The sequence below is a fragment of the Chelmon rostratus genome, chromosome 18, assembly GCF_017976325.1.
Source record: "Chelmon rostratus isolate fCheRos1 chromosome 18, fCheRos1.pri, whole genome shotgun sequence".
Taxonomy (NCBI): Eukaryota; Metazoa; Chordata; class Actinopteri; order Chaetodontiformes; family Chaetodontidae; genus Chelmon; species Chelmon rostratus.
The window spans coordinates 11,512,050-11,530,067 of NC_055675.1; the positions used below are offsets into that span (position 1 = coordinate 11,512,050).

The 18,018-nt window shown below is 45.1% G+C and overlaps 3 protein-coding genes across 3 annotated transcripts; 1 reads left to right on the forward strand and 2 right to left on the reverse strand.

Annotated features, from left to right (window-relative positions):
• Window positions 1-559: 559 nt before the first annotated feature.
• Window positions 560-9,107, reverse strand: LOC121621794 (adenylate cyclase type 3-like). Its single transcript, XM_041958418.1, has 20 exons — window positions 8,439-9,107; window positions 7,470-7,619; window positions 6,350-6,486; window positions 6,101-6,212; window positions 5,771-5,898; window positions 5,300-5,458; window positions 5,057-5,216; window positions 4,864-4,971; window positions 4,575-4,651; window positions 4,188-4,349; window positions 3,985-4,072; window positions 3,671-3,787; window positions 2,718-2,989; window positions 2,498-2,579; window positions 2,151-2,309; window positions 1,735-1,881; window positions 1,498-1,614; window positions 1,236-1,362; window positions 1,017-1,141; window positions 560-880 (listed from the first exon to the last, which is right to left on the reverse strand). Exons 1-20 carry the CDS (start codon window positions 9,105-9,107, stop codon window positions 698-700), a joined length of 3,279 nt encoding a protein of 1,092 aa, XP_041814352.1. The 3' UTR covers window positions 560-697.
• An 853-nt stretch (window positions 9,108-9,960) lies between these two features.
• Window positions 9,961-13,072, reverse strand: LOC121622258. The gene is made up of 2 exons (XM_041959173.1): window positions 12,976-13,072; window positions 9,961-11,569 (listed from the first exon to the last, which is right to left on the reverse strand). The coding sequence occupies exons 1-2, from the start codon at window positions 12,992-12,994 to the stop codon at window positions 10,215-10,217; spliced, it is 1,374 nt and encodes a 457-aa protein (XP_041815107.1). The 5' UTR covers window positions 12,995-13,072; the 3' UTR covers window positions 9,961-10,214.
• Window positions 13,073-15,071: 1,999 nt separating this feature from the next.
• LOC121622178 (alpha-N-acetylgalactosaminidase-like) lies at window positions 15,072-17,901 on the forward strand. Its single transcript, XM_041959063.1, has 8 exons — window positions 15,072-15,226; window positions 15,421-15,561; window positions 16,054-16,265; window positions 16,351-16,445; window positions 16,576-16,737; window positions 17,176-17,373; window positions 17,514-17,654; window positions 17,767-17,901. The coding sequence occupies exons 1-8, from the start codon at window positions 15,072-15,074 to the stop codon at window positions 17,899-17,901; spliced, it is 1,239 nt and encodes a 412-aa protein (XP_041814997.1).
• Window positions 17,902-18,018: the final 117 nt, after the last annotated feature.

Here is an 18,018-nt window from a genome sequence, read left to right on the forward strand (position 1 = left end):
TCATTCTTATTAGAAAACAAAATGCAATGGCACATTTCATGTGAGGCTGACATCATCATGTCAAATATAAATTGGAACTTTCTCTATTAATTGTTTTTCTGGAAATGATTAGTAGCTATACAATTAAAGCCCCTACATGGCCATGCTCTACCCTAGCAGGTATTTTTACTGATTTTGCTTGCTTAGAATAATTCTCAAGACTGACAAACTATGCTGCTGTGTCCATGTGCAGGGCCTTTAAACCCAGACTTCTCCCCAGAAAGCTGCATGTGCAGATGACGTCAAGACTTCAACACTGCATCTCAAGATCCACAAAAAAATCTCAAAAAATGAGTGCAAACATGTTTTATAAATGCAGTATAAATACAGAGCGATTAAGCCACATTATTTTACAAAACCTGAGCTCAAGATAAAACAACAAATGAAAGTAATTTATATGTCTGTTCCAAGTTTGTAATTCTCATAGTACTCGGAATCAAGTGCAAAGTGATAAAATCTGTAATGCAGGAGTTCTTTGAGATCATCAGTGAATTGATGTTTCACAGTGGTAATGCTCATTACGGTAGCTACTATGTTGTTGTGTTGGCCTACCTCCATATGCATGTCATTACTACAGAACAAATGAAGAAAGCCAAGGTAAATAACCTGTGTACAGTATATGGAAAATGGCTCGTCCTTGTGTTAATGGTGAAAATAGTCAAGAAAGGTCCCCAACTTGGTGGGGAAGGGCAGTGGTCACTGGACCGCCATTGCTACTGGGTTTGTCTTTTCCTTTCATGAAGAAGGTTAGCAGCTCCCCTTTCCCTTTGACATATATGGGCCCTCTCCGGATAAAGCGGAAGCCATACTCCTTCAGGATGTCATAGCAGTCCTCCACCACCTGGGGGCAGAGCAGGACATAACAGTTACAGGAGACGAACCAAATCAGAAGCTGAAACTGAGCATATATAAGAAAAAGGGCACAATAAGAGGAGACATCCAAGCGTGCTGTATGTGCGCTTTTGCGTTTGTGCTACCTGGATGTTTCCCATCACTCCGGTGGACTCCATTCTGCTGGCTACATTGACTGTGTTGCCCCAGATGTCGTAGTGAGGTTTACGAGCTCCAATCACTCCAGCCAAAACTCCCCCTTTGTTCAGACCTGAAGGGCATGGAAACATGGACATACACGCTTGCAAATGTGCTCAGACACAAGCAAGACACACACACACACACCCACACACACACACACTAACCGATTCGGAGCATGAAGTTGTTGAAGGACTGTTTGTTCAGGTTGTTGAGGGTGACTTTCATAGCCAAGGCAAAGTCTGCCAAGTCAGCGAGGTGCTGCCAACGCTCAATCAGTGACTGGTCCTCTGGCTGTGGAACAACAGTACAACTTCCACAGTGACTGTCATCACCATATGCAGCACTAGTTAAGATAAAAGGCTAAAACAGATTGTTACACCTGTACCAAGGTATATTTGTAAGATATCAGCTGGTAAAGTATCACACCTTGCTGCTGCTGAATGCATTCGTGTTGCTCTCTGGAGTGAGTCCTGAGGCGGCCATGTAGGTGCTGCCTATTGTCTTGATTTTAGTGATGCAGCGGAACTCATCCCTGTCCAGTAACTGGCAGGGAAAGTGAGCATCAGTTAGTCAAAGGGAGTTGCGGGTATTTAAGACATTTGCAGGTTGCTCACACCACGATGTCGCATTCACACACACATGCTGTACGCTGCTGGGACTCACGCTGTCAAAGTCTGAGATTATCTCATTGAGAATCCTGAGACACTCAAGGCCGCCGTTGTTGATGCTCTCCTCGGTGTAGAAATCAGAAAAGTTGGGGATGGAAGCAAACATCACACCTATTTCACTGTAAGACTGGCTGTACAGCTCCTACAAATGACACATGACATGGTGTTAGGTTTTTCTTGTTTTGTCACCAAGTAGATGAATACAGCAGAGGAAAGCGCTAATATGTAATTATGAAATCGACCAGAAGATGGCACTCATATGCAATGAATTGCTTGTGCTGGGGTGCAGGTGTCACATAAGGGGCATTACTCTGATGATGCAATTAACAAGGACCTATAATCATGTTGTTGTCCGCCCCTCTGACACCCGCATATCTACAGGATACAGTAACTTGGCACATGCTCATGTACCTCATCTCTCTTCTTAGAGCCCAGGAAGTGTTTGGCCACGTGCTCCGGCAGCATGTTGGTGACCAGCGCTTCATTCCAGCGTCTCATCTCGAACACCCTCTCCTTCTGGTCGTGCACGCCGATCTTCCAGAGGAACAGCTTCCTGGACTGACACTCCAGCTGCGCACACCGCATAACGAATGAAAGTCACGAAATATTAAGTTATTTGGAGACACCATTATAGAAATGTGATAATTGCTTTGTCCTGTCACAGGAAGCTTTCCTCCATAGGTGCTGACTTTCGAGGCTGTGGCAGACAAGCTGTGGGTCAGTAGAGTGTGATACAGTGTGAGTGTGCAGTGACTCACATGGCGGGCAAAGAAGTAGAAGCCAATCATCATGACAATGATCATCATGGTCATGAGGTACTTGGAGGGCACTATGGATGTTCTGGAAACACAAAGAAAAGAAGCAGAATGATGATAATTTCATCATTATCATTATCACCATGCTGTTAATGAACCTTCTCTATTGGCTTATCACAGTTTATGTATGACATAAATATTCACTGATCTGCCCATCTCTCACCTGTATGAGGCAAACTGTATGTAGTCATACAGATCATATATGTCCCGCCAGCTGTAGATATTAACAGCTCCATTGGCTGTGACGACCAGCACCATGAGTCCCAGCTTAATCAGGTGGCTGACCTGCACCAACATGGCGGTGGCGATGAGCGACATCACGGCCATGAAGCTGTAGTGCTTTGGGTTCTCTGCGCAGCCTCTGTCACCGAGTGACTCCAGCACGGGGCCAGCGGTGCTGTTGAGGACTCGAAGGGACAGCGGGACACAGCTCAGCTGCAACGTCAGACATAAATTGAGCGGTGTTCAGTAAGCACCTAAAATTCACGCTTCGACAAATTCACTCATTCATTTCAGGGTTTAAACATGAAACACATTCAGGACATAATTTCTGCATAACTGTACCTTCAGTGCTTAGAGTTGAGCGGCTTACTGTAAAGCTGCATTAAATATGTAACTGAAATATATAAGCAAAACATGTTCACTTCTCTTTTTTTCAGGCATTTTTGCCCAAGTGTGACCGTCACCTCGACATGACAGCCAAGACAGAAAAAAAAATTAATGTTCTCTTTCTCTATTCCTGTCAGACCTTGAAGGCAGCAGTGTGTGTAACAGGCTGCTCCTGTGGGGCCGTGACAAATGAGCCAGCAGGCAGCGAGACAGACAACTAATGGACCCCACTGGGAACATGTAGTCAGACACATAAAAGGCAGCGATAGTTTGATGAGGACAAAGTGGAAACACACAAATGGAGGCTTGGGTGACATGAAAATCTGTGATGGCGACATTTAATTAAAGCGATGGAGAACCTTGATTTTTTTTAGCAACGGTTCAGTCAAGCTATTTTACCATTAAATTCTTCTCCCATTGAATTTTCCTACCTCACAATGTATTTGACCTTTGTGTTATAAAATTGCCTTCACTGTGTGAGAAAACATGAGTGTCTTGCAGTCGTACCATGTCGGCGATCACAGCCATGGTAAGAACAAATATGGCCGCCATGGCCCACGTGTTTCTCGCCCATCGCGTGCGATCAATCCACACTGAGAAAGACACCAGCCTCTTTGAGAACATCTGTGACAAACAGACATCAGTGTCGTTATATAAAAAAAAGTGTTTTACCTCATGTAATGTTTCTGTATGCTGTACAAGACTCCGACAGTCTTGTGTCACAAATGTAATTTCACAAATCAGCATTGCCTTTGAGAAAAAACATTCTTCAAGTCTTTTTCCCATCACCGTAACCATGGACACAAATTGTGTTTTCTCACCCTGGGGAAGATGGCAGCCAGGGAGCACACCGTGAGGATAAGCAACAATACCTCTCCTATTGCCAGAGTCACATAGTTGACAGCCAGCCTAGAACAAGAAAACATCTCCAGTCAATGTCTCGGTCCGATGCTGACACTTTCAAACCAAAGGTGATTCAAATTTGCTCTGAAGGAGCAAGCAGAGCAAATACATGTGAGCTCACAGTGGGTCTATGAACACCTCCATTGCTGTGATGAAGAAGAGCACTATGAGGCAGCAGCAGAAGGCCGCTCCGCTTCGCTTCTCCTTCTCTGAGGAGTAGTGCTCCTCCAACTTCCCGTCCACAAAACGCAGTGACACAGGGTTGATCTGGTGATCCTTCATTCTGTGAGGAGCGCAGAGAGACACGGCAACAGGACAAAAGACTTCAATAAGAGCTTGGGAGGAGACAAACTCAAGACTTTGAGGTGGGTGATGGAATGACTGAGGACAGATTTACCCACAATGAATGCGTATGACTTCACAACAGAATGCATATCAGCCTTAAACGCTCATGTTATCCCTCTAACTCATCGTAATCATTGTGATTTTGTTCTCTTTCTTGTCTTACATTTGCTGAGTTTCTCTATCCTGCAGCTCCTGCTGCAGTCGTCTGTTGATCACTTCTTCGTCGACCACCTTGTCTCTCTGAGGTTGTCAGTAAGGCAGGAGAGATCAGACAGGGAAGATCATTGAGTGCACTTTTGAGATTTTACAGAATGTCTGTGCAAGATTATGTGTGTGTTTCCATGCAACGCACTAAACACGCTCGTTTAAAGAGCTGGGTCTGTTCCGCAGAAGTTTTCTGTGGACCCAGGTTTATAGTTGTCAACAAAGAAAAGACATTTATCATGATTTACCTCCTGTTTGGACTCGGTGGGTGTTGATTGGGGTGAGGCTGCATTCCCATTTGTTGCTGTAGTGTTGATCAGCTGGTTTGAATTTCTGTTTGACAGTATGCCTGGTTTCTGAGGAGCAGGACAAACATCATGTTCACTAAGCACAATCTAGGCGAGTGACAATGTTTCTGATAAATAAAATGAGGTCACTCACATTTCCACTGAGCCCATTGGCCGCCTGTTTAGGCACTTGAACCAAGTAAGTGTTGATGCCTTTCTCCAGCAGGTACTCGCACCTGTCTCCACCATCCCCCGCCTCCAGCTCAAACTCTCCGCGCAGACTGTCCCTGGTGGTCTGGGAGATGTGCACTCTCCTGTGTGGGACACAAACCTCACGAAATGAAACGGAACGGAAGAATGTGATCGTTCACCGTGAAATCAAGTATTATCCTCCTACCCAGGAATCCCTCCTGACTCCATCTTGTTCGCTACAGTGACATCTGTAGACCACACGTCAAACTGCCACCTCTTCTGGCCGAGCACTCCTCCCAGCACGGTGCCGGAGTGGACGCCCACACGCATATCCACTTCGGTTTTGGTCTTCTCTCGCACGTACCTGGAAGGAGAGGTGAGGAAGACGATCCCTGCTGTCATTCTGCGACTAAAAGCCCTCGTCTCCTTGGCTTCTTCCATGTTTTTTTTTATAATTATTATCATTATATTTAAGCCCACTATCCTTCCATTCATTCATACTTTTTTCTTTCTACATCTTTCTTTATCATGATTGCCTGTTGACTGATGACCGCCTCTACATTGTCACTCCCCCTTCCCCTCACTCATGCCTTTGTTTTGCCTCTTGGCTCTTCTTTGGGCTTGCACGTTATTTTCGTGTCTTGCATACAATTGTGACATTAAAATCGCTACTTACGAGATGGCTTCCACCATGGCCAAACCCATCATTATGGAGCAGGCGGCATGGTCCTCTCTGAAGTCAGGAAGCCCACAGATGCAGTAGTAGCAGTCTCCGAGGATCTTAATCCTCAGCTGGTGATATTGCTGCAAGATGAAGGCAGAGCGAGAGAAGCTGTGTGTACCGTATTGAACTATAGTGCAGCAGAGCAAAATATCGGCAATAACAAGAATAAAATTATGTCAGCTATAGAAACCATTAACAGGAAATAGGACATTGTTTGGATCAAATCTGAATCGTGTTTTAACCATGTGATGGAAGAAGAGACACACCAGAACAGACACTCACTGCTGCCAGTTTATCGAAGCGGGCAAACAGTTCATTAAGCAGCTTCACGAGCTCCTGGGCGCTACAGGCAGAGGACAGCTGGGTGAAGCCCACTATGTCAGCAAACAGGATACTGGAACACAAGCCAAGAGGTTGCAGTACAGCGTTTAACAAGATGAAAAAACCTTCCTCGTAATAATGACCATCAAAGCTATTAAGAGCTTTGAAACCTCAAAAAAGAAAAAAAAGAGCGATGAGTTTGATCCGGACCTGACGTTTTCATGGCGGTACATGTACATGGTGTTGAACTGCTGCTGCTGGACCTCTTGCTGATTGGCCTGGTTCTTCATGCCCTGCAGCATCTCGTCAGCGATGTGTTTGGGCAGGATGGACAGCAAGAGTTCCTCCTACATGGAGACACAGGCGAAGGAAAGGGAGTTTTGTCATGTTCAGTAATGACAGACACAAAGAATAAATTATCCCTCTGCGAACATGTGTGTGTGTGTGTGTGCGTGTAGCATGACTGAGGCAGTAAACACATCCTAGCAGACCTCAGGAGATCCTGTCAACCGGTCAGATGTCTTCTGGTTGGCCGGTTCTTCCTGTCTGCTACCAAGCTCCCCACTGAAAAGACACTATGGGAATTCTACCCACTTCTTTCCCCTCTATCTGTTTCCATTTCTCCACCTTCTTCTACATTTTATCACGCCTATCCCCCATGTTTCCCATCCCTCTTAACACTCAGGTCCAATTGTCACGTGAGTGGATCAAATAGAAGAATTAAATGAATAAAAACTAGATAAAAAAGGCTGGAGACAGATTATCTTTGACTTCGGTTTATCGTTGCCAGTTCATTCACAGATTGACTGCATCGACAATGTATCACATTTATCCACTATTGGATCCTAAACTTTTATTGATGTATCACTCCCTCACTGTCCGGCCCTAATATGTAATTGCATACATACTGGTCAGTTAAGACAGAGCAAATGAACCATCAACAGCATTCTCATTGCACAGACAGAGCAGGGCAGCTGCAAAAGGAATACAACAGGCAAGAGTCAAACACAACAAAAGATCGAAAACTTGAAAGATATCGACTCATTTCCTCCCATAGTTTTGGTAAAGGTAAAGGTTTGGTAGAGGTTGACCTACATTGTGTCAGGTCCCTGATGGTGGCTCCGCTGGTGAAAACAACAGTCTCTCTAATCAGCCTGTTAGCCCTGAGCTGAGCAAAACATGCTGTAATTAGGCAGCACGAGGTGTTCCACCTCACAGGTGTATTTGTGTGTTTGTGCATATGCGTTTGCATTCGTTTGCCCCAAATAAGAAAATGCATTATCTCATTAAGTAGACGTGTGATTGTGAATGTGTGTGCATGCTCTCTTGCCTGCTGGGTGCTCTGCTCCTCCAGCGTGACTTTGACCTCTAGCGACTGTCGGGCCTCCAGAAAAGCTGTCCTGTACTTCCTGTCCGCCATGTAGTACGACATCACACCCACTGTGGCTGCGCACAGGTAGAGCATCACATTGGCCAGGAGCTGAAGAGAGGGCGAGAGGATGTATGTTTGTATATATGTGTGTGTGTGTGTGTGGCGCTTTCCTTATACTGTCACTTTGTAACCATTGTCTGTAACTCTCAGTTCATGCACAGGGTCAGTCAACACGTGGAGCCATGTGGAAACAGGCTTGTCAGGACTTGAGACTCTCAGATTCTGCATTGTAGGCTCTAGATTGATCAACTATCGTTTATTTCTTGCCTCAAACACTTTTAGCTGTTTAATGGAAGCCAATTCTCTGACAAAGGTGGCACATTTTACAGAGAAAAGAAACTCAGTTGTGATTGGCTGCCTTACAAAATAATGGTATTGAAGTGTACATTTTTTCTTATAATTACATATAAATCTCTGAGATAGGCCATAGACACAGTGGAAAAGTTCAAAAACAAGCGTTTTATCAAAAATGTCCACTTTTTGTGTGGAGCATCATGGGTCACATGCAACAAAACAGCACAAGATGCATGTGGCATGCACAAAGCCACAAAATGACAGCTATTAATTTGGAATAAGCATAGTGTAATTACCAAATTGCAAAATGAATTTAAAATAATTAGGACAAATTTCACTTGCATCATATCATAGCGATGCTATGAGATCATATTTAAGTCTTTGGCCCTGTAAACTAAGAGTGACACAATTGGCATAAAACACATGTTGAGCATTGTTTCCCCCTCCCCCTGCACACCCCAACTCCTCCCCACCACTCTGCACACCTGTGTGACATCTGTGACACCTTGGGCCTCTGTCATCCTTTACATCCAATGCGCTTTCTCATTCATCACTTTACTGGGTCATATTTACCTGCCTCACCAGCATGGGCCCCTGCAGGTTATCATCAAACCTCTGAGCCACAGTCACCCCCAGAACAAGCGTGTGTATCCCGCAGGAGAGCGCTGTAAGCAGGAGCAGCGGCACCAGGTTCAGCGGGAGTGTCAGAAAGCTGGAGAAGCTGAAAAAGGCCTGCCAGCCCACAGAGTCGCTGGCCTGGGGGAAGCGCTCGTAGTTCAGACCCATGTAACATAAAACGTGGACAGCGATCATGAGCCACAGGATGTACGGCACCGCGCCGCGTGAGACCGGTGACGCGGGCAGCTTCTGGAGGCGGCACAGCGCGTAGAGCACGCTGTCCGCAGCCAGCCCCACGGCCGCCACCACCACCATCGCCAGTTTGTCCTCGGTGTACACCACCGCGCACATGACGATGACGAAGCTGTTGAAAAGAGCGGCGAACATCACCAGCAGGAGCAGGTTCTCTTGTCTCTGCCGGCGGAAGTAGCTCTGGTAAAGCCTCTCCAACGACTCGGGCGTAAAGGTGAGGCGCACTGCGCGCGGCAGGCAGCGGCAGCAGCTCGACCGGAGCGCGGTCACTTCGCGCGTCCGGGCCGCTCCGTGGCTGGAGTCACTGGGAACATCCACCGAGTGCTCCGCAGACGGCTCCGTGTCTGCTGTGTGGACCCGGTTCAGAGACATGTCGGTTTCGTGAAGGTGATCCTCTCGGTTTATGGAGCAATACTGTGGTGCCAAATGACTCCTGAAGCGCGCGGGATGCCAGAATCCATGAAAAACGATGCAACGCGCCCCATCGTTGTGCTACTTTTGGATTTATTTGATTTTGAGTAAAAATCCTTCCATCTCAATCAAAAACACTCGAATGCAGAAAATATTTCCACACAGTGACTAGTTCCACCTACATCCACAGAAACTCGCTCACCTTTTGAAATTCTTACCATGTTTCTTCATTTCATGGTGCCATTAAATCCCTTAAAACTATATTAGACTCTCAAAGCTTCTCGCAGGCTCGGAGCCGCTGCTCTGACCCAGTCCAGAAACTTCCTGCCACCTCTTCTTTCTTGCCACCGAAGTCCTGTGTCCTGCCATGGTGGACCAACAAAACCCTGAGCCACAGGTGGCTCTCCATGCCCATGCAGCCTGTCCTCTGTTCAGAGAGGGTAATGTGAGTGTATGGAGGCACAAACACAAAGCGTTTTCATGCTTGAATCCATATTCCTCTTCATCGTGGTGAGACTCATTTCTAAGATGCTCTTCAGTCTTCTGATTGTTTGCTCCTCTCTCCTCCCATCCCGCCCCTCCTCTTTCTAAACAGCAAGTCCTCCTGTTACTGTTGCTAAGATGAAACCAAAGTAACTGCCAGCTTGCCATCATGTCTTGGGAAATGTGGCAGTGATGGTGTGAAGAGGTGAGGAAAAGGGATCGTTAAAGCTGCTCTCCAAAATGACCGTTCATTTGATCCTCTGGTGTTTCAGAGAACAATGAGAAATCAATATTTCAGAGAAAACATACACAAACACAGGCTTGGTTAAAATATGTCATCCGTTTTATTCATTATCATTTATGTCTGGGACACGATTGGTCAGGATTTGTCAAGAAGCAAATGTGCTTTTTAGGAAAAAATACACCTTGAAATGTTACTTTTATGTCCATGATCTGCAGACACGCACACACACACACCTGAAAATGCACACAGACCACCTCTCTTTAGTCTTTGGCCTTGTGTTCAGGCATGTTGGTGAGTGGCAGGAGAAAAAACTCAGGTCAATCAGTCTCTGTGTGCACTTGTCATCTGTGGTGGTTTTCCAATCGGCCACTAAGAGTACCTCCCAGAGCCAACGCTATTGCCACCAGAACTCCCACAGTCCCCAGTCTCCCCAGAGCTGCGGTACCCAACGCTGCAGCCCCAAGTGCCCCAGCTCCAATAGGCGCTGCTGCTGCGGTGACCGTCTCCATGCCGATTCCTATAATTAGCTGTGGCCCCGAGAGGAGGCCCCTTTGAAGATTCACCTGGGTGTGGAACGGGCTCTTTGGTGCACCCAGAGCGAATGCCCCTACTGCAACAAGGGCGACTGTCGTGAGCTCTGATGTTGTCGGCAGGGTTGCTACACCTCGCATTGCCAGAATCGCACCAACAGCAACCGAAGCTAAAACTGCTAAAGCTGAATTTCTAGATCCGAACGCCTGCTTCGCTGCAACACTTGCGGCTCCGAGTGACAGCCCTGCCGCTGTAGCTGCTCCTAAAGCTCCCCCCATGCTGCCTCGGGCCCCTAGAGAAGAGCTCCATTGCAGAATGGCTCTCAGGGCAACTGATGATATTACGGCAGCTCCCGCAGCGACCTTTCCAGCCACGTCTGGCCCCAGCCCGACCGAGGCCACTGTCCCCAGGCCAGCTCCGAGCAGACCTGCAGATAGAAATGCCACCCAGAGGACTGACTGCAGCATCATAACCACCTCTGCTTCAGACCCTTCTCCTGCTTCCCCTGCCCCTAAACCCACTGAAAATCCCATTGTCCCCACAAAAACAGAATAGAAGAATATCCTCTCCAAAAGTTGGCACTCTGTTTTGGGCCTTTGTGCAATCCTCTCTGTCAAAGCCTTTCGAAGGGCACAAAGCACAGAGATGGTCAATCCCATGATGAAGAGCCCAACTATGGCACCCATTCTTCCATATACGACACTGAGGTAGAGAGTGGTGAAGATGATTAACAGGGCCGTGGTCATGTCGTTAATATTGGAGTATGAGTAGACTATAAGGGCTAGGATTCCTTGAGCTGCGATGTAGATCCATGGTGGAAGGATGCCAGCTAACACTCCTGTAGTGACAGCGCCCACCACAACAGAGGCTCCCGTTGTGGCCTCCACTAACCACGACGGCCTCACCCCAACTTTGATCCCCATCTTCATCGCCGTGGCGCTGACAAGGAACCCGCTTCCCAGAGAAATGAGCAGCAAGGTGAACACGAGGCATGCCGTCACCACCCCAACCCCCGTGGAACCGGCTCGCCCGGCGGCCAGAGTCGCGGCGGTCATCAGGACGCCATCCTGAGTCAGCGTGGGCTCAACTGCAAATGACGCAGCTTCACCGAAAGCAAAACCTGCTGCTGCGCTTTGTAGGATTGTCCTCACCGCACCAAAAACACCTGGGGAGGAGGTGAACACAGGATGATTTAAGTCCATTAGAAATATTTTTTATTTATTCAGTAAATTTGCTGAACTGCACTTGAAGTGGCACTTCACCAATTTTATACATAAGGTTCAGTTACTCATGATGGGGAGTACTACTGTGAAAAGAGTAATATGTCTGCTGCAGAGCTGGAGGGGGCTTTTTGAAGCCTGAGATGACGTCAGCAGGGTCACCTTGGCTTGAGCTTGGGGACGAAAGTTTTTCAAAGCATTTTTGGGGCATTTTAGGTCTTTTATTTGCAAGTTAAAAGTAGAGAGATTTGGAAAGAGAGACTGGGAACAACTGCAACAGGAGTACTGAGGACTAAAAAACAAAAATCCTGCGTGGCATACTGCATTGCATTTGGAAATGTACGATTTTGGAGCTTGATCTACACTATTTTTTATCTATTTTTTTAAATATATATATTTATTTTTTCTTACTGTTTGATCAAAAATATCCAGTTTTCACTTGAATTATTTTATCTTCTTGTACCTGCTCTTTGTAAAACACTCTGTAATTGCTCATTTTGAAAAGTGCTGTATAAATGAATAAATATTATTTATTATATATTCTATAGTAGCTGAATGTGTACTTCCATTTTGTGCTTCTTTATGTTTCTGCTCCTCCACATTTCAGATGAAAATATTGTACTTTCTACTCCATTACATTTGTTCTGCATAGTGTCCAGTGTGTACATTTTCAAGCAAAACGTATGATCAAATTCTGAAATATGATGCCTTGTGAAAGATCAAACTACTCAACAGTACATAAATGTACTTAAAATGAGCTTCATCCCCACCTGCTGCACTAAACTGCTGCTTAGATGTAAAAGAATCAACAGTAATCCAATATTATATACAGCATTAGAGTATAGGACTCTGAAAGGTGTCAGTCTGCAGTAAGAGTACTTATACACTTGGTACATTAACTTGTATTGCAGTATTTTTTCTATGGTTTTGATACCTTTACTCACTGTAAGTAAAGGATTTGAATAGTTCTTCCACCTCTTGTGTGCCCAGGTTTCCATATGCTGTGACCTGCTGCTTTCACTTTAAGAGGAAAGTCCATGCTGAAACTTAAAACCAGGAAGTCTGTCTATATTATGAAAGAACAACAAACATTACTACAGACCTTCTCACTGCCAACAGACCGGTGTCTGTGCAGTTCATACTCTGAAGAGTACTTATTTATGCAGCCTGCACTCGTAAAATTGATGCATTACATCAACAACTCCATGACTGGCTGCAGCTGATAGATCCTGTGTCCTCCAGCTGTCAAACGAAAGCAGCTGCATGGATATCTGATCCACTGTTATAAGTCTCAGCTTTAGCTTTGCCTGTGGCCACTTTTTAATCAAGTGCATATCTGATGTTACCTTACCCAGGCTCGTTTCTGCCATTGCTCCTTGTGCCTCAAGCTCACAGTCTCCACCGTTTCCTGTTTGGTGTCACATGGTTCCACCCACAGTGGGTAGAGCCAAGCACAAAATATAATGAGAGAGAGAAATCAAATACTGATTGCTGTCACTGTTATTACAGCCTAAAAATCAAACAGAAACTACAGAAAGATTTATTGACAAGCCCACCAAATTATGTTTGGAGTGTGGACTAAACAATTTGATCATCTGTGTTGAGTCTTAACCACTCGGAGCTCACAGCTCAAACATCCCATAAAAAACATTGTAGCAAACATTGTAGTGCATGATTTTGATGTCTTTTTTTTTTTTAAATCTATGTCAATGAGTACAGTATGGCTAGAGTTCAACCATTCGCAATGGTTGAAATAACCTGACTTTTTCTAGTCTTAGTGCGCCTCCTGCTGGACTCTGCTGGACCCTGCACACATGGAAAACTCAATTCACATAAAAACAAAACGAAAACAAAAAGACTGTTCTTTAAGGTTTTTCAGATGAATATTCTCCTTTGGATTAGAGCGAATGGTTAGAACAACATTCAGGTAAAAAGATGTGATGCCTGAATCTCCTCACAGCAGTCTCCTAAACAGCATCTACCTATCAACCCTAGAAATGTACATAAACATCCTATGATAAACTTCAGATTTAAACCAGCCTAACCGGGGCCTCTTGTAATGTTTAACATGTCTATGAGGTGTTAATATTTCCACCAAAGAGATATTTTCACTGCAAAGATCTCATATGGTGTCACTGTTTTGTTCCAAACAAATAATAGGTATCTAATACTTTAGAAAAAAAGCAAAGATTAGAGAGAGAGACAAAAAAATGATTGAAGCAGAACTTTTTCCTTCCTTTAATCATCTCAGCCCCTCAGATTTACCTGGTGACCCTTGGAGGAGTCTGATTCTTGGCTGGGAACCGTGGACTAAAATACTGAACTGTACATAAAGTAGTTGAAAGTAACCCCAATTCAACATGCTACAACATTAAAGTGCTATTAACATATGAATGTATCAGCATAAAGAATCTAATAATGTCATAAAACAATATATCAGCCACAAATTCCTTTTACTTGTGATACTTTAAATATGCATGCAGCAGTGAATTATGAAGTTGTACACCGACACGTAGTGTTTGTTACTTGATGGTTAAAAAAAAGGGCGTCTGATGTTCCTTAAAACACCTCCGCAGCTGGGAGACGCAGGTGAGGCAAACAGGTGAGAGAAACGTGGATGCAATTAAGGGAATGTGGATGGAGCCAATTAAAGCAAATGAGACGCCGTCGTTGATTGGTGTCCGAGCATCAAGAGGGCGGGTCTTACCTATCGCGCACCTGTCAGCGGGACAAATGCCAAATAAAACCAGTGGAGAAAGACCCGAGGGCAGATACTGGAGCCCCGACGGAGCTGACCACGCGGGGTCTGTGAACTTCACTGGGTTCAAGTAAGGCCGCCTCCTCTCATACTGCTGGCAGTCAACGGCGTTCAGGCCGCTGTGTGACCAGGTGTCATTTTTCTGTCATTTCTTAGCGGATTTGAAGTCAGTTTTTCGGCGGCATCCACGGAAAGTGAACATCACACCGAATCTAAAAATGTGTGTGTCCTGTCTGTGTGCAGATTGCGTTGAAATGGTTTCTCTATGGGCTCCAGGAGCTGTGTGCTGCTGGTTGTTGTGGCATTTCTTTAGATTAGGCCATGGAAGCCTGTAAAAGCTTTAACATGAGCTGTGGACAAACAGGAATATTATTTTTTTTTTAAAACAGAAAATCAGAAATAATATAGTCAAAATGCACAAAGAGCTTTAGTGACAAATACTGGCTCTTGCGCACATGTGGTTGTAAAGGATTTTTTAAAATTTATTTATTTTTTAACAAGAATAATATTAAGGATGAACGTTTGTGCTCGTGAGGCACCTGTCATTTGTCAGTCACAACCTACAATATATTGTCAGTATAACTTCTTCCCAGCAGGTCATCTTGTCTCTTTTGTGTAACTGAACACCTGAAGCATCATTCACACCACAGCACTGATTTGTTCACCCTCCTGTGTTTCTGTCTGCAGAAATGGTTTTGGTGGTGCTCGTGTTTGCGTCTGCCCTCTCTGTGGCCACCTTCGCCCTGGAAAATGGACTGATGAGGACCCCTCCGATGGGCTGGTTGGCATGGGAACGATTCCGCTGTAACACTGATTGTGATAGTGACCCCCAAAACTGTATTAGGCAAGGCAATTTGTTGGATATCACACACTGTAAATAAAGGCTTCTCTCACCTTTTAGTAACAAACTAAAAACCTGGGGCAGTGGATCTGTATACTTTTAAGAGTTTAACTAACACAGTACATTATCTAAAATCCAAGTGTGAACTATAACTAAACGTTTGTGTTTTGTCCCTCATGAGACATGTCTTTGTCCAGTGAGAACCTGTTCACCGACATGGCAGACAGGCTCTCAGAGGACGGTTGGAGGGAGCTTGGATACGTCTACGTGAACATAGATGACTGCTGGTCCTCCATGGAGAGAGATGAGAAGGGACGGCTGCAGCCTGACCCGGAGAGGTGTGCCCTATAGAGACCCACAGCGATTATTTTTACACTATCTATGGCATGAGGTGCTAAAACGAGAGAGACTTGTGTCCCCACAGTGAAAAACCTGAACAGGATAAATTGCTAAATCTCTACTGTTCTCTTTTTAGCTAGCAAACACCAAAACTGCTCATCATATCACAACACTGTCTGACAAACAACATAAATCCAGGTTGATGACAACTGCTCTACCACGTATTTGGCTATATTGACATTGAAAATGAATGGTCAGAAAGTGGGAGGTGACTAAATTCTGGCGTATTTAACTCTAATGGCAGAACCTGACCCTTGACCTGTCTGGGTGAATGAAATGTAATGCATAAAAAGCTTTTTTGTAATTCAGTATGTGACTTATCTGAATGCATGCATACAGTATTACAACAAATTCATACCTTTTCACTAGTTCAATCACTATTTTTGTGCTTAACAATGTTCTCTGGATATAATGAAGTCCTCACTCCTTAGGTTTCCGGGTGGCATCCCTAAACTGGCACGCTACATGCACGACAGGGGTCTCAAGCTGGGGATCTACGCGGACATCGGCAGCGTCACCTGTGAAGGCTACCCCGGCACCCCACTGGACAAGATCGAGACAGACGCTCAGACTTTTGCTGACTGGGAGGTGGATATGCTTAAATTTGACGGCTGTCATTCTAATGCCACAGAGCAGGAGCAGGGTAAGAGCAGAAGTGATCTTTACATTGCGGCTCTTGTGATCTTATTGACTTGGCCTTGTTTGGCTCTTGTTCCTCTGTTGGACAGGTTACCCTCTCATGTCAAAGGCTTTAAAAGCTTCGGGCCGTCCCATTGGCTACTCCTGCAGTTGGCCCGTCTACCAAGATTGCCTGCCACCTAAGGTACAATCAGGATGCCCCAAACTTTAAATGTGTTCGACTTTGGACTGAATCTGTTTATTCCCAGTGGAAATGGATCGGTGTGAAGACTGTTATCAAGTTCACTTTAACTTGTGAAACGGATTTGTTTCAGGTAAACTACACTCAGCTGGGCGAGCTCTGCAACCTGTGGCGTAACTACTATGATATCGAGGACTCTTGGGACAGTGTCCAGGGTATTATTGACTGGTTCTTTGACCACCAGGATGTCCTGATACCTGTAGCTGGACCTGGAAGGTGGAACGACCCTGATATGGTCTGTTGGCGACCTTTGGCTTTTATTTATTCACATATGTAACATTTACTATTTACTGTACGGTCTGTTCATAAGGTCAGGAATCACCAGTGGTAAAAGGCTTGTCTAGCGTTTGTCTTTCAGTAGTCCTTCAGCATCTGGTCAATGAAATTCACAGACAGATGCACAAATTACCACCTAATTTAGTATTGGAGACTATGCTAAGCTAGACTTATAGTCTCTCTTGAGCAGTCTCAAGTAGCCACAGATCCCTTTTTTGAAAGCCATGTTTTCAGCCGTGCTAAGGATCTCTTGGCTGGTGGGGTGTTGATATTGGAATAACAATAAATCTATGTAGTTTTGGCAGTCGTGCTACAAAAACTTATTCATACTGTGAGTATGTAGACTGGGAGATGCCAGCTAGTCATAGATTTTTTTTTTTTTTTTAAACCTTCACAGCTGATTATTGGCAACTTTGGCCTCAGCATGGATCAGTCTCGTACTCAGATGGCTCTGTGGGCGATTATGGCTGCTCCTCTTTTCATGTCCAATGATCTGCGCACTATCAGCAGCGGGGCCCGCAGCATCCTGCAGAACAAGATGGCCATCAGCATCAACCAGGACCCCTTGGGCATCCAGGGAAGACGTATTGTGAAGGTGACTAACTTTCTCAGGGATCCAGCAAGAAGATGAGCTAATTTAGAGGGTTTTGACTTTGTGAAACGTTTCTAGCTTGTTTATAATCATGACTCCTTTTGATTGTGTTATTCACATTTTCTCATCGATCTTTTTGCCAGGAGAAGAGTGGCATTGAGGTGTTCTGGCGCCCCCTGTCAAACAACGCCAGTGCATTGGTATTCTTCAGTCGCCGTAATGACATGCCCTACCGCTACCAGACTTCCCTCAGAAGACTCAACTACACCACTGGCATCTACAAGGTTTGTTTAAATTATCTGTGTGCTGAAGTGATTAGTTGCACTTTTACGGCACAGAATACCTGTCATGTTTGCTTTTGCTAACCACATCTGCTTTCTTTCTACTCTCCCTCAGATCTTTGATGTCTTCACTGAAAAGACCATGATGCTGAAAGGCTCCACTGACTTTGTGGTGTCGGTGAACCACACTGGTGTGGTCATGTGGTACGTCTCTGTGCCCGCCGAGCTGAACCTTGGCCAGTTCTATTAATATGGCGAGGAAACTGCCATTCATCATGACTTCTGACTGTTCTTTAACTGTGGCTCTTGATGTGTTGAAGAAATAATTATGTTGTAGGTTTTTATAAAATTGGTTCTCTGGATTCTT